Genomic DNA, 17,177 nt, shown 5'->3' with positions numbered 1-17,177 from the left:
GCCTCCCAAAGTGCTGGGATTACAGGCTTGAGCCACCGCGCCCGTCCCAAGGAAGTAGGTCTTGTAGTGGCTGCAGTGGGATTAGAGCAAAGAAGAGATGAGCCTCCCAGGTGCAGGCTGGAGGCTGGAGATAGAATGTGGTGCCCGAGTGGCCCTGGAGAGAGGCTGTCCCTGCAGAAGCAGATGGCTGGGAAACCCGCCTCTCCTCTGGGACGCCGGTGATCGTCCCTTTTGCCTTTGGCTGTTTGGAGGCAAGGGGTATATATAGCACATCTGTGATCCTGTCTCAGGAAGTAACTGTGGCGTGTTGATACTGATGAAAACCGATGCTGACAGCAGGTTCAAAGTGGAAGTGGGTGCTACGTGGAGCCATTTTCTTCTCTGTCTGACAAACAATGATGTCTTTGAAATATTTAAGTTTTCAGGAGAATGAGTCTCTTTTGTTTTTCTCTGAAGTCATTTCTTGGTGGGGAGGATAGCAAATGATCTCGAGTGTTACACCAACAATTAGGGAAAAGGAAAAGTTCACTGTTCCCTAGGGAATAATCCACTATTTTTCAAAGCCAACAGACATTTATTGTCATCTACTAGGCAACATAGAAGATGTAAATTGTAATAAGGTGTTGACCGATCACAAGGAGCGTATAATCAAGTAGAAAGGAGGAAAGAATAACGTATGAAACCCATATTGTGGTAGGCGATGACCATAAAGTGAAGCAGAGACAGTGAGATGGCATTGGCCAGGCCGCACACTGCTTACCAGGCAGTGTGACTTCATTCTCCCATGATTGAACCTTGAACCACTTAATCAGGAGATCAGGAGGCTTGGATGCTAATACTGCCTCTGACAGTTTGTGTCATTTGACCTTGAACAAATGGGACCAGTTTTGAGTTTCTCAGACTCCAAATGAGGGTGTAGCATGGCCTTTCTCCCTAACGTCCTTATCAGTCGGTTTTCCTGGAGATTACAGGTGCTCCCAGAGTTGTAAATATCACAGTGAAAAAGAAGCAGGCCACTTGGTTGGCTGGTGTTTGACTCGCTTATTTTGTGAAAAGAAAGTGGTGGGTCTGCAGCCATGACTTTCCATTTCAGTTCGGTCAGTGGCCCCAGGCACAAGTTGAAAGCATATGGTCCAGCAGACATGAAGTGCCTGGCACTTTTGAAGGCTTCACTAAACCAAGACTATGTAAAGAACGAAACAACAGGCTGGGCGTGGTGGCTCACACCTGTAATCCTGGCACTTTGGGAGGCCAAGGCAGGTGGATCTCTTGAGGTCAGGAGTTCGAGACCAGCCTGGCCAACATGGTGAGACTCCCATCTCTACTAAAAATACAAAAATTAGCCGGGGGTGGTGGTGTCTGCCTGTAATCTCAGCTACTTTGGAGGCTGAGGCAGGAGAATGGCTTGAACCCAGGAGGCAGAGGTTGCAGTGAGCTGACATCAAGATCACACCACTGCACTCCAGCCTGAGTGACAGAGTGAGACTCAAAAAAAAAAAAAAAAAAAAAAAGAACAACAGAGCAGTCTCATTATAGCATGAAGGTTTGCTGATGTGCATTTCCATTTCTTTGTAACAAAATTAAGATAAATCCATTTTAAATTATTCTTAAGGAATAAGAAAACCTAGGCAGATGCGTGCGTGCGCGCACACACACACACACACACACACAAGTTTGCTGCCTCTTTGCTTGAAGAAAATTCCTTTGGGTGTGTCTCAGTTACACCAGACATGTATTTGTGGGTGGGGAGAGGAGGAGGAGTGTGGAGTGAGGAGCTGGTGACCTGGGAGGATGACTGACTCATCCTGGGTACCTGTCCTGATGCGTGAGTCCCTTCTGTCATGTGGTTCCACAATAGGACCTTATAAGGTAAATGTGTTCACAGCAGCACCGATAAGCTTTCTTGCTGTCATGTTCCTTACCAAGCAATGGTAACATGAGCTGGGTGTGCTGGATGGCAAACAAATATTTTAAAATAATCTTTCAGATGATATCTGGAAAAAATAATGTTTTTGGAATAAGTTATGCAATGACTTTGAAATTGCCTCTCCCTTACTTGTAGAAATAAATTCCCTGACAACTGACTTTTATTGAAAGGTTTTTTTGGTTAGTTTAAAGCTACGGTATTAAAATATGAGACAAACGAATACACAAGGATTGTCACTTTCCTACTTGGGTACACAGAAGAAATGTCCTTATTAGAAGGCCAGGTAGATGCGTTTGTGCCCAGAGTGATAATGGGGAAACTGGAAAGGGTCTTGACAAGGTGTTTTCTTTTTCCTGCAGGTCCTGTACAACTTGTTCAAGTCGTTTTGCCAGATGAAAACCATTGAGACCATTGACGTGTTTGCAGGAATCGCAAACTTCTTTGTTGTGGGAATCGGTGGGGTGCTGATTGGCATCTTCCTGGGCTTTATAGCGGCATTTACTACTCGATTCACCCATAATATCCGAGTGATCGAGCCACTCTTCGTTTTCCTGTACAGTTATTTGTCCTACATCACAGCCGAAATGTTTCACCTCTCGGGCATCATGGCGTAAGTAATTCTTTGTTAAAAGTGCTCGATGATGACATTTCATTGAATGCATGCATTCTCAGCTAAGATATTAAAGTTGAATAAGTTATATGAAACACTAGGTTTTCTTATTCTTTTAAGAACAATTAAAAATAGATTTTGCCTGTAATCCCAGCACTTTGGGATGCCGAGGCGGGTGGATCACAAGGTCAGGAGATCGAGACCATCCTAGCTAACACGGTGAAACCCTGTCTCTACTAAAAATACAAAAAGTTAGTCAGGCATGGTGGTGGGCACCTGTAGTCCCAGCTACTCGGGAGGCTGAGGCAGGAGAATGGCGTGAACCCAGGAGGCGGAGCTTGCAGTGCGCTGAGATTGCGCCACTGCACTCCAGCCTGGGCGACAGACCGAGACTCTGTCTCAAAAAAAAAAAAAAAGATTTTCTTACATTTTGTTACAAAGAAATGGAAATATATATCAGCAAAACTTATGCTACCATGATTTGTTGCTCAGATAGAAAGCTGCTTAAACATTCTTCTGGGTCTCATAAAATACGACAGTAAATTGTTGGGGTGGATCTTGGTCAGGCACCAAGAATTGTATGAGTTTGATGCCCAATTAGGGTAGTCCACATGGGAACCTATAAGCTTATTCCAACAAAGTCACATCCCAAGCTGCTCTTGGAGCTCTGGAATGACTTATGGATATTCACTGGCATAACCTTAGTCATAGAAATATTTTGAATGGTAGATTTGATTTGGGATAACAGCTTAGTCATTCAAAGCAAAATAAGAGTTGTGACCACGCAATTTCAGTGTAGCTGTTTAAACCAAGATGCAGGATTAATCAAGCAGGAAATGTTTAAAGCCAGGAACTGTTTATTTACTAAAGGTATGGTTAGTGTCTCATGCACTAACTGGTTCTGAAGGAAGTGTTTGAGAAGTTAGACAAGTAGGCTGATGAATGATGGAGTTTGAATCCTGTTTTAGCATTTGGAGCATCACTTTGAAGGAGGCTGCTCATTGGCTGTGGATGTTTTTGTAGCTTCCAAAAACAAGCTTCTATTCTATTATGGCAAGACCCTGTATACGATCATTGAGAAATACTTAGTAATGGAATGCTTTTACATTTTTTTTTTTACTTTTACAAATATGCATTTACAGCTCCATATGCACTAGGCTAAATGCTAGGACCTGCCATACATATTTAGAATTTTGCAGCTATAAGCATAAGCCTAGATCATCCTGAAATTTTCTCTTCCGGTCTGATTAAGATGATCGTTTGACTGGGGACTAGTTTGACTTTTGCCGTTTATCAGCACGTCTGTATCAGAAGCAGATGAGATTGGTGGTAGAGGAAGTTAAAGACCCCCTACACGAAGAGAGTGGAACCTGGGGTCATGAAAGCCCTGAGTTACAGGTTGGGTGGTTTTCTGTTTCATAGAGAAACCTAAATAAAGCAATGCATTAATCTAGTTTGACCCAGTAATGTACCATGTCTTCCTGGTTGCTATTCATATCATTTGTATGACTTCCAGTTTCCTCACTGTTCTTTGGCCAGTGTCATTGAAAACGTATGACCAACTAGTTACAAGGTCTCTAAAAAGACTGTAGGGGAGGGACTTGGTATCTAGTTTCCAGCAGTGTTCTTCTAGCAAGAGTCAGGGTATGAGAACCTTGAATTGCATTGCAAGTCTGAGTATATGTAAAAGTTCTAGAACTCACAAAGGAGCTATGTAAATTTGTCAGTTTGCCAGATGTTTGCAGGCAGGAATTGGGGTTCTTAAAGATCCAGCATATGGGGGGAAAGTTGAAGAATTAGATGGGGTGGGAATCCTGGTGCATCCCTGATGTTGGTGATGGAAGGTTTGGAAGACCTATGCTATATCAAGTCACTGGCCTCTTGTGAAGATGGGATCACAGGTTTACTTACGCTACGAATTCAGAAGTAAGAGACAAATAGGGCCACATACTCCTGATAAGTAGCACAGGTAATTCTCTGCTGTGGTTTGTGGGCCTTTGTTTCCAACTTCAAACTGAAGATTTTCTTGACAACTTAGTGTAGAGGAAATGTTTTTATTACATTTAAACTAATATTGTCATTGGCCAGGTGCAGTGGCTCACGCCTGTAATCCCAGCACTTTGGGAGGATGAGGTGGGTGGATTACTCGAGGTCAGGAGTTTGAGACCAGCCTGACCAGCATGGCGAAACCCTGTCTCTACTAAAAAAATACAAAAATTAGCCCAGCATGGTGGTGCGTGTCTGTAATCCCAGCTACTCAGGAGGCTAAAGCAGGAGAATCACTTGAACTGGGAGGTGGAGATTGCAGTGAGCCGCGATCACACCACTGCACTCCACCCCAGACAACAGATTGAGATTCGGTCTCAAAAAAATAAAAAATAAACTAATATTGTCATTGCTCAAAGTATACCGAAATAATAAATGGGTCCTTAAATAAGATATTACTGGTGATATAAGCATGTTTGCATCAAAATTACCATGTGCACCCATTATGCTGTCATGACAAATGCAGGTACACATTCACATTGGGGTATGTTTGTTCTCAGAAGTGATACCCTCTTTTCTAATGTGGGGTAATTAGTATGCCATTCAAAACCTGACCGTGTGTGTTGCTTCCTTATGTTGTAGATCACAGATGTGCATGCCCTGCCCCTCTCTAAAGTGCATTATGTGCACTTTATGTGTAATTACTGTATTTACTTCGGTCCGGGGATACAGCATAATGATGCAATTAAAATGCATATCTACATACACCTCTTTTACAGAACTAGTCATTTTTTCTGGGCTTAAACTGTACCGAGTTTAGAAATTCCTATCATACTTTGTACTAATTGCACTCTCTCTTCTACCATTTATAAACCAATTTTAAGGTTAATGGGAGTGAAGGCACCTGACGTACGGAGAATGCTCAGGACTTTCCCTTGTTTTCTTAAGAGAAATGGGCAGCTCCTGAGAAAGGAAACTAGGCAGATAGGACAGGCAGCTGCTGGGTGGGCAGAAAGGTTAAACTGCCTCTGTAATGATTTGTAACCCAGTTGTGAAACTTGGCTTTCCTGAGTTTTGCCTGCTCTCCTCCATCTCTCCCTCCTCCACCTTCTTCCATCCATCCTTCCTTCTCCTGTCCTCTTCATGTTGCCTTTCAGAGCCTGTAACCCTCTACATTAGCTTTGTTGACTCTTGGGCAGCCTGTTCTAGAAGGATGTCACTTACTTAATGAGCAGGTAGTTACTAGATGAATCTAATGAAAAAGAAACAATCTTCTGAGTAACAGAAGATTTTGGTTTGGGTTAAAAATGCAAGGAAGCTTTTAGAGGAAAGCGCTGGACAGGATTTCAGTATCTTGATTTCTTTGGAAAGATAGTGAAAGTCTACTGTTCCTGCTATTTAACTTTATCATAAGACTGTGGTTTTATAGGCTTTTTACTGTCTACTGTTCCTGCTATTTAACTTTATCATAAGACTGTGGTTTTGTAGGCTTTTTACTGACAAGTAAATTAAATAATGAGGTGAAATCTTCTTCTGTCTTACAAAATATTTGGAGAGATGTCTTCTGAGCTGTCTTAAATTTGGTTTCCCCTTTGTGGTCCTTCCTAATACTCCAAAACCTAATTTAATGTTAAGGAATGATTTACGCTTATGTTTTATTGTATATTCAGAAGGGTTTTAGACTCAAACACTAATAGGGTAAATGCAATTCCCTGTTTTCTAACATTCTTCTACTCATTTCTATCCTGGAATAAATTGTGGCAATAGGGAAATGTGTGTGTGTGTGCGCATATGCCTGTGTGTGCATACGTGTATATTTCAGTTTCCACAGCACCAGAAATAGAGTTAAGGGAAAGTTTCCATCATCCTTTAAACCAGAAGCTTCACATATCAATAGCGCTGGACACTTTTGAGTATCAAAGCACTATAGCAGGGCATGAGAGGTGACTAATAGTTATTGATTTTAGAAATTCCTGTCTTGACTCATGTGTTTTGAACTTTATATTCAGAAAAATGCTCAGAGTCAAAGCACTGACGATTCCTATGGACAATGGTGTACTTGACCTCATTTTACTTTCTTTACCTAAGGACGCTAACGGTTGGATAAATTGATCACTAAAATTCAGAGTCATTATAGAAATCAACTTAAGCCAAAGTTTGTTATCCCCTTTTGGATTTCAGACTCCTTTCTGATCCTCCCCTTCTACCCTACACAGTTCCCTGGGCTCTAATAAGTGGGACATTGGAAACACACTGACCTGAAGAGGGAAGGGTGTACTTGGCCTCCACAGCAGCAAATTTTGAAAATGGCTAACTCCTCCTTCAGATAGGAGAGTAAGTGCCCATTTTTTTAAATTTTATTTTTTGAAATGGAGTCTCGCTCTGTCACCCAGGCTGGAGTGCAGTGGCACGATCTCAGCTCACTGCAACCTCTGCCTCCTGGGTTCACGCCATTCTCCCACCTCAGCCTCCCAAGTAGCTGGGACTACAGGCCCCCGCAACCACACCCGGCTAATTGGTTTTTTTTTTGTACTTTCATAGAGATGGGATTTCACCATGTTAGCCAGGATGGTCTCGATCTCCTGATTTCGTGACCCACCCACCTCAGCCTCCCCAAGTGCTGGGATTACAGGTGTGAGCCACTGCCCCTGGCCGTGCCCAATATTTTTTAGTTCTGCTGTGATGGATTAATAATTCCTTAGTATTTCTTTCCTTAAGAGTACTTCCTAAGTGTTTTCTGTTTATTGCTAATTATTCCAGTAGCATTATTGCAAAGAAAGTAGAATATGGTGATTAGTTTCATTCTTATGAATAAATAAATCAAGGCCCTGATGGACAAAACATGGCTGTCAGATGACTCAGTGGAGAATTAGACCTGACCCTGCGTCCCCAGTTACCAGGTCAGTCCTGTTTATGTGCAACATCCCCTCCCCCCACCAAAAAAAAAAACCCAGCACATCCCCATGCAAATTTGTAACTAAGTAAATTTGTAACGGGAATTTCCAGAATGATAGGTTTAGGAATGAAATCCAGGAGTAGCTCCAGCTTGCTGGACTGAAGTAGTCACTGGTAAAGGTGTGAAGATCATATGCTCTCTTCATCCTTTTTCTTTGTAGGAGCTGATAATTGTCATCTGTTTAACATTTTGAGAAAAAATAGGAAAGCATGCCTTTTTTTTTTTTTTTTTTACCTATCCTAGTTCCTCTTGGTTTACCCACACTTTGTAGCATTTAGGGGACCATCTCTTCAAGATCCAAGAGGGTTAAACCATAGCCCTAGATACCAGAATAACCAGTTCAACATGTTTACTTGTGTTCACAAAGATTAAAAATAATAAACACATGACATTGTAGAACATTCATAAAACATTATATGATATATCGTGTTTATAACATGCTTTCAAACACATGATGCCAACTGACCCTCATCTCAATGTCCTCAAGTGTGAAGAAGAGCAGGAAGAGAGTTTACAAAGAAGGAAGCTGGGAATCAAGACTAGAGCCTTAGATCTCTGGCTCCCTGTTTCTTCTCACTGGGTCATTGTACCTTACACCGCCTTGACAAATAATAGTTGTACTTTTAATTATAGTGTACACTTTCACTGATAGCTCTGACTGGCCAAGACTGACCACTTCAAAATCTGGTATGACCACCCCAAACATAAATAAGGCTGGGGTGGGAGGAGGAAAGGTAGGAAAATGATGCTAGAAATTAAGTGATACAAAAACAAAGCATATACCCCTTAATTTCTTGGACATATTCAGGAAAAAGGAAAAACAAAGAAAGCAACAAAAAGCTTATGATTATCTTTTATTTTCTATTGTATAACTTTGCCTGAACTGTAGTGTAAGACGAGTAAAGACAGAAAGGAATTGGAAATTATAAACCTTAACCTAGAGACATGTAAACAATTCATGAAATTATTTGTATTTATGTTTATGGTTTAAGCTGTTTAATTTAGTAGATTCAATAGATGAACCCCAGCATTTGCTTGGTTCTTTGAAGGAGGAACAAAAATAGTAAGCTGTCACTTCTTTCCTCGGTCCTGCCATAGGGTGGCCACCAGCCTCGTGTGGCTTCTGAGCACTTGAAAGTAGAATTGAGTTGTGTTGTAAGTTTAAAATACACAGCAGAGGCTGGGTGCGGTGGCTCACGCTTGTAATCCCAGCACTACGGGAGGCCGGGGCAGGTGGATAACTCAAGGTCAGGAGTTTGAGACCAGCCTGGAAAACATGGCGAAATCCCATCTCTACTAAAAATACAAAAATTAGCCGGGCATGGTGGTGGATGGCTGTAATCCCAGCTGCTACTCGGGAGGATGAGGTAGGAGAATCGCTTGAATCCGGAAGGTGGAGGTTGCAATGAGCCAAGATTGCGCCACTGCTCTACAGCCTGGGCAACAGATCAAGACTCCATCTCAATAAATAAATAAATAAATAAATAAATAAATAAATAAATACACAGCAGATTTTTAAGACCGAGTAGGAAAAACGGATTCTAGAATATCCCATTAGTAATTTCTATACTGATTTGATGTTGAAATGACAATGTATTAGATGTGTTGAGTTACATAAATATGTTCTGAAAATTACGTTCAGTTTCTTTTCATGTCTTTCGCTGTGAATACTAGGAAACTGCAGATTACATATACAGCTCCAATGATTCCTACTAGACACTGCTGTTCTGTGGTGCTCACCACTAGTGTTTTCTACTTGGATATTTGAAGACTTGGTGACATATGTTTTATTCCTTTTGATAAGGTAAAAAAATAGGTCATGAAAAGATGGGAGGAATGAAAGAGAAATGCTCTCCCCGCTCTGATGATAACTGTGCTCTTTATAAAGAACATTTCTTTGAGAATGGGGAAGTTTAGAAAGAAAATAAGGAACGAGAGACTGAAGGGAAGTTGGAGGTCCTTCTGAAGTGGCTTATGATAATTAAGATGTCAAATTAAAGCCACCTTGTGAAAATGAAAAATGTTCCCCTAGGTCCACGTTTGGGGGTTTGGATATAAACATCCTCAAAATCTAAAGTGGGAGGGAAAGCTGTGGCTCCTGCAGGAATGAGCAACGTACTTTAAAACAGATTCCCTGGGTTGAGATAATGTATATGTTTTGCAAATTGAATTTGTAAACTTAGACAATCGTCAGTATTCGAAACGTTATATTTTCTTGCCTCATCTTCTTAGAGGTAAAACAACATTAAAGACATTGTTTTCATCTCTGTTTTTATCTGTATTTACTCTGCAGACTGACTGAAGATCAATAGAGCCTCTATATTAAGGTCTATAGGTCTTTATTCTAGCTAATGTCAAAAGATACTGATTTTTGATGGAGAAAAAAAATCAAACACACAAAACTCATGCTAAGTAAGATTATGTATTTCAGTCTTGAAGATTATCAGGAATACATTATGAAGCCAATCAGTCTTCCCTCAACTTGTTACCTGTGTCTCAGTGTCTTCTGGTGTTTATCAAGGGGTCAGGGTACTAAAGGAATAATTAATATATTGGGTACTCAAGGAATAGCAATATAAGTTTAAGTGAAACACAAGCAGAAAAAACTTATTTTCTAGGAAAAATTGGTACAATGCATAATACATCCAATAGATGCTGTACTTGACTGGCTTATGAAAATCAATTGACTGCATTCTTAGAATATTTAGCTAAAAAGATAGGATATTGATATTGCTTTGTTGGTTATTAGGATGAATCATACCATTGCTTTTCTCCTTCAGTGCAGATAACAGGGTAGATTTTAGAGGTATCCTTTCGACAAGAAAAAAGTTGATATTTCCTTGCCAACTTTAAATTACACAAAACTTTAACAATTTGCTCCCGAATTAAGAACGGAGTCTTCCAAATCTATTTGAAGAGTGGATATTTTTGTGTACCTGAAAATGCTGCCATCACTTTGCTTTTTGGACTGTTTCTTGACTGTTCTTTATGTTTATTTTTTAAAAATGATGATATCCCTTCTGGCCTGTATTTCAAGAATATTGTAGGAGATGATATTACTTTCTGGTAATGTGTAGGCCAAAATGTAAAACAAGATAATAAGTCAGAAATGTATAATTGCTGAGAAATAAATACTTTTTCTTTTTTAATAAACTTTTTTTCAGAAAAACTGAAATGAAATGTATACTTAGCACCCAGCTAGTACTTTTGAATATGACACGCTTGGACAAATGGATTAAATCAGTGTTTTGGCCCCTGCGTGAGGAGGTTAGAGCCAGGAATACAGTTATGGAGGTTAAGGTTGGCTCTTCCTTGACATGATATGTGTCCCAAGGAGAACCCATTATTCTTTCTCCTTGCTTGAACAAACCTCAGTTTACTTCTCAGCAATTCTCTGGACAGGGGAGGACACTGGTCTGGTGTGAACCCCAGGCCCTCCTGTATTGGCTTCTGGGGCGAGGAGAGGCTGCCTGCAGCTCCTCTTGATGCTGTAGCATTTCTCTTATGTACTCGCTCCTGCTGCTGCCATTTCCCTTACCTCAATCAAACATGAGGTCTGACTTTGTCAGTATTCCCAGGGGACCTGGCCAAGTGGCCCCCATTCTGTCTTTCCACTTGTGTCCTCACAGTTAATCCCCCGTTATTTGACGTAACTGGAGTCACCAGGCATCTTTGTAGTCAGGAGCCTGGCTGAAACAATAGCATGAAGCTCTGTGTTAATGAAGGGAGCCAAACTCAAACCAGTTTAAGTCAGAAAGGAGGGATTTCCTGGCTCATGCAAATAAGTACATTTTTTGAGAGGACCGATGGGATTTGGCCTTAGGGTGATAGGACGAGGGACTCCTATGTCTGCCTAAGTATTTCTCTCTGTTAACTTTCTGTCCCTTCGTGAGAAGGCTTCCTTTTAGTTGGTTAGTCATCTCCAAAGCCTGAAACCAGGGTCACAGACAAATCAAGTTTTATATCTCTGCAACTCTGTCACTGAAGAGTAAAGCGAGATCTACCCTGCCAGGTCCTGTTAGAAAACATTTCAGAGCAAGCACTGTGATTGGCCCTGGGATTTGGAGAACTGTCATGGGATCAGACTGTGTCACATGACCAGCCCTGTGACATGAGAAGTAGGGTTTGTTGCCAGAATAAGGCAGTGAACTTAAACTCACTTTGAGTCAGACTGCCATCCCAATCTGTGTTGACTACAAGTTAGCAAGGAAAGCTCAATCCTTTATAGTAAAGTATACTGGGATGGTAATGTTGATGATGCTTGGGTTGAAGCCTCAGTGACGAAAAGAGGGACATTTTGGGTAGAGGCAGAGGTGTAATTGAAGGCTCCAAGGTGAACTGAACTCTAGGTTGGTGAGAAGGAGGGGCCCCTGGTCTTGCCTGACCTGTTGTGTGCTATAGACAGGTGAGAGCCTTTGGAATCTTTAAGGAGAAGTGACACAATTGTATTTCTGTTTTATGATAAATACATGATCAGAGTGCTTCCAAAACTTTTTTACACCATGACACTTACAACTATTAAAGTTTTCATGATACTGTGGGTGAAAGCTGTAGGTCATGGCCCCAGTCTGACCGGCTGCCCTAGGGCTGAGGAATCCTTGATTAAAGAGGAGGATCAGGAAATGCTGCTGTCAGCAGGGATAAGGTACCTAAGTAGAGACTCGGGCAGGAAAAAAAAAATATGTGAAGATATCTGCACACTAACCAGTCTAGGCAAGAGAACACAGGGACCTGCACCTAGATCCAAGTCATAAAAACTGAGAGACAGGAAGGAAGAATAGTTGGCAAATGTAGTTAAATCCACATTACTCCTCAAATCCCATGTTAATCCTTATGCTCACCCTCCAATACAACTTTAAATAAAATGATCCAAATTTCAGCTCTTTTTTTCTCATTTCTCCTTCCTCTTTGGAACCCTCTGCCTATACTCCCATTTCCTGTCCTTAAATGTTAATGTGTTTAGGAATCACCTGGAAATGTCGTTACATGGACAGAATCCCAGGCCTCAGTCAGAGATTCTGATATAGGCCTTGGATGGGGCACAGGCATTTGTAGTTTTCCAACATTTACACGTGGTCCACAGACCATACTGCTCTAATATACTTGCTAGTAGCTGTAAGAACTTCCAGAAAGCAGCAACTCATGCTGATGTTTCTAGGACTCATGTAGAACCACAAAGTATTCTGTGTACGTATCTGGTGCAGGATTGTTGCATGCGGGTTTCACATACCCAGGCCCCACCTGCAGCCCACCTCCAACATTGACCAGGAGTCCTCCACCTGGAAAACCTTAATTCCATCATCAAAATGTTGGTCAAATCTTCCCGCCTCTCTGAGGCTTTTCTTAATACTCCCCAGCTAGACTGGGTAGACTCCATGCGACACTTGACACCTGTGCTTCATGACGCTGTTGACATTGAGTTGATGTCAACAACTTTGATGTTCTCTCTCCAGGTAACCAGAGTTGCTTCAGGTGCCAATAAGTGGTCTCTAAACGTTAGTGGAATTGAATTGAAAGCAGTTTTTCGGGAGAAAAAAGTTGCAGAGAATTTATGCAATGGACAAGGCTTCATGATTAATCCAAGATTTATGACAGCTTCAATGTATTTCATTTTTGATGCTTAAAAAAAAGATACTTCAGTTTTTATGCTTGGATCCTGTTTTAAAAACAATTGTTGTTTGCATTTTCTCATATGTCAAACTCTGTTTCTCTTGGTTGTCAGGTTTTCTGGAAGAAGCAATTCACTGTATAGTCCATTCATGCCCTGGAATAATTTAATTTACCTCACTTGAGTGAATACTTTATTCTGAGAGCGTACAATGTGCCCTGAGTCACCACAAGACCTGGCTTTAATCAATACAGAAAAAACTTTTTAATTGATCTTCATCGTTGCATATGCTTGGCACTGATTAGTGGAATATGCTTTCATATTTGGCAAAGCCTTAATTGAGAATATACAAATATTATTTGGGTGATATTTTCTTGCAATTGAATTCATACTTTTTAAAATCATATGGAATGGGAGCAAAAGAATTTTGCTTAATTGGTTAATTCTACACAGTTCAGATTGTAGATAAAGCACTCTGGATCTTTATTAAACTAGACTTAGCAAGTATTAATTGAACTTGTATTTGGTACCACTATAGGCACAGACCATGCTAAGCATTAGTCCATAGTCTCAAAGCACACATTCTGGTAGAAAAGAAATAAGTATCTGTAGAAAGCAGGTTAATAATGGAGTCATGGAGTAATACAGAAAAAAAGTATCTGTTCGAATTTTCTACTCAGAAAATAGTCAAATGACAAATCATTTAAGTAGAAAGGAAAGTCTATTTCCACCCCACCCTCTCCAGGAAAAACAAAAAACAAAAAACAAAAAACAAACTCTTTTGAGGTAGTGTCTATAGCTGGCCTGAATTGTCCTACACTGTATTTTGATTGATATACTGATAAAGAAAACCTCAATTGCTGGTGTAGGAGAAAACCACTAATTACAGTGCTCTCCCTTCTCTGTCTCTCAATTGGTGATAATCACCACACATTTATGTTAAAGTGGTACAGGATAATAACATAGCAGGGTACATCTGCGAATTCTGTGCATGCCTCGTCTCCACACTGTCCTACAGAATGGAGCCTAAGACCTATCGAAATCTGGGCATGCTTTGGAATGCAAAATGGGCAATGGATACAGAGCAAATATATTCATATTGCACCACCATTCCAATGAATGATTCATCCATGCAGTCATTGATGCAAAATACATGCCAGACACTATGCTAAGCATTGGCAACACTTTTCTTTTTCCTCATGGAGCGTCCAGTTTGGTTGGGGAGATAGACATTAATTATGTGATTGAAATCCTAATTTCTCATTTTTCTCTCCAGCCTATAAAGTTAAAACTCCTAAGCATTCAGTATAACAGTGTCATTGAGCCCTAACTTCTTGCATCCTCATCTCTTAACATTTTCATCTTCCCCTCCTCCAGCTAACAGAATCATTTGGCAGTTTCCTGAATGCACCACCCTGTTTCTTTCTTTTATGCCTTTGCATATGGCTGCTGCTTTTCCCTGAATTACTCACTTCCTCTTTTTCCTGATAGGTGAGATTGTCCATGAAGATGTTGCTCAAATGTCCTCTTTTGTGGCAGAAGTCACCCTTTGCTGTCCTGCACTTCCACAGCATCTTCCCTTTCCTCATTCTAGCACGTACAGTGTTGTGTTCCGATGATCTCTTTGTGTCTGTTTCTTCCCTTAGACTGTGAACTCTTGAAGGCAGAAATTGAGTCTTACTTGCTTTCACCTTCCTAGATCCCAGCACAGAATTTGGCTCAGAATGGATGCTCAGAAAATGTTGGTTGACGTTAAATTGCCCTTCTCTATCATATTAATTAGGTATGGAAATTAAAACAAAGAGAGAGAGAGAGAGACATGCATGAAAAGGAGGGGGGGAAGATGATTCAATGACACGAGCTAATAAAAGTAAGGGCGTACTAGGAATATTGAAGGCCAATAGTTTTATTTTGAAGCTTTAGAATTAAGAAACTTAACCAGAATTTTCTATAATATTAAGAATCTATTTAGGCTACTATTTTGTTGAGGACAATGTCATACTGATGACACAGAATGAGTATATGAGGCTGTGGGCTTCAGACATGAAATCCTCATGCGTTCATGTGATGAAGGAAGAAATCGCCTCTCTCGATAGTGTGGTGGCACTGTGATAATGCTGTGATGTGATATCGTACCCAAGGACTCTCCTGGCCACATACTTCAAACCCAGTAAGGCCAAGGGCAGTCTGATACTATCCTGCATCATTCGCCACCTCTGTAAGTTTCTTGTGATTCTTTTAGAGAAAGAGACACATATGTATATACTGTGATGGTGATGACTATCAGCTCTAGAAGATGACCTGGTGAAGTGGGCAGAGATGGTTTCATTCTTTCTATCCGTAAGAGGCCGTTTTGCCTGTACCTCTCTAGTGGAAGGCAGACTAGCTCATTTGTAGTTTGTTTACTTCTGATGTTTTTGAAGGTGAGGTGGTTTTACTTCAGGTCGGAGTACACCACAACAAAAAAAAAATCTCTTTGCAATAAAAACACCTCCAGACCTTTGCTTGAGAGGCCAGGTGACTCAAGTTGTACATGGCAGACCAGAATGGGAACTTTGGGAGTATTTCCCCCAGCTCCTCAGGTGCCTCAGTGCCACAGACATGCACAGACTTGCTGAACAGGACACTACCAAATGCTAGGGCCTGTGGTACCCACCCAGAGCGTTCTTTCTTCCTGTTCAGTGTCTCACTGAGGCTGGTAGGAAACTTCACTGAGTTACAGCAAGGTGTCTGGCTACTCTGAGCATCACTCTCGATATCGTGTTAAGGATACAAAGCAATGGAAAATGATCCCATGGACATTCATGTTAAATTAATTCATGTTTTATTCCTACACCAAAGCTATATATATATTTTTGAGACAGAGTCTTGCTCTGTCGCCCAGGCTGGGGTGCAGTGGTGTGATCTCAGCTCACTGCAAGCTCTGCCTCCTGGGTTCACACCATTCTCCTGCCTCAGCCTCCCAAGTAGCTGGGACTACAGGTGCCTGCCACCACACCCGGCTAATTTTTTTTATTTTTAGTAGAGATGGGGTTTCACCATGTTAGCCAGGATGGATTCGATCTCCTGACCTTGTGATCCGCCCGCCTGGGCCTCCCAAAGTGCTGGGACTACAGGCATGAGCCACCATGCCCGGCCTTTGCTTTTTTTGAAACAGAGTCTTGCTCTGTCGCCCAGGCTGGGGTGCAGTGGTGTGATCTCAGCTCACTGCAAGCTCTGCCTCCTGGGTTCACACCATTCTCCTGCCTCAGCCTCCCAAGTAGCTGGGACTACAGGTGCCTGCCACCACACCCGGCTAATTTTTTTTATTTTTAGTAGAGATGGGGTTTCACCATGTTAGCCAGGATGGATTCGATCTCCTGACCTTGTGATCCGCCCGCCTGGGCCTCCCAAAGTGCTGGGACTACAGGCATGAGCCACCATGCCCGGCCACCAAAGCTATATTTTAATTGTTTCTAAACAGAAATTGTTAAATTGCTCATGTAATAAACTGGAGATTACTTTTTGCCTGCATGGTTTACTTTTTGCCCAATGAATGATACGAACATAATTTCAGAGGGTAATGTTTAGAACGTTTAGAAAAACACTATTCATCAGCCTTTTAAAGTTACATTTTTGAATGATTCAAAACAATCAACTCAAGAGGGAGAGAAGGGGATGGGGTTAATATGAGGAATCAGCTCTACCGCTGATGTTTCCACTCTATAGATGACATTTTGTTTTAAAAAATACAAGTGACTGGAGAAGGCTGGGTAGTGGCTACTTTGGTGTTCATTTATTTCCATATTTGTCTATAAGTTAAAGTGCTTTATAAGAAACCCTTTTGAAGTATCTTTTGTATAGGATTAGAGAATTTAAAAAAACAATATGTCCGTTATAAATTACTTTTACTATAAATTTTCTACCTGACATTTTTTCCACTACATGAAGTACCTAAAAAAGCAACATTTTTGAAAGGCTCATTCGTGTTTCTGTATACATGTCTTTTTTATATATATATAAAACATGTTATAATTCAGATTCTTAATCTAATCTATTGCCCTCATTACTTTGTATTGGAGAAATCTTACCTTTTAAAGTCTAGTTAAAG

The 17,177-nt window shown here is 41.0% G+C and overlaps 1 protein-coding gene across 1 annotated transcript in view; it reads left to right on the top strand.

Annotated features, from left to right (window-relative positions):
- Positions 1–17,177, top strand: part of SLC9A2 (solute carrier family 9, subfamily A (NHE2, cation proton antiporter 2), member 2) — a 104,550-nt gene that overhangs the window by 54,154 nt on the left and 33,219 nt on the right. Inside the window, exon 3 of the mRNA XM_011969572.1 lies at positions 2,287–2,537. Coding sequence (XP_011824962.1) covers positions 2,287–2,537 — 251 coding nt within the window. The remainder of the gene's footprint in view (positions 1–2,286; positions 2,538–17,177) is intronic.

This window comes from Mandrillus leucophaeus, unplaced genomic scaffold (assembly GCF_000951045.1).
Source record: "Mandrillus leucophaeus isolate KB7577 unplaced genomic scaffold, Mleu.le_1.0 Scaffold9, whole genome shotgun sequence".
In the NCBI taxonomy this organism is placed as follows: Eukaryota; Metazoa; Chordata; class Mammalia; order Primates; family Cercopithecidae; genus Mandrillus; species Mandrillus leucophaeus.
The sequence above is the reverse complement of the archived record's forward strand: the minus strand, read 5'-3'. Positions and strand labels throughout refer to the sequence as shown.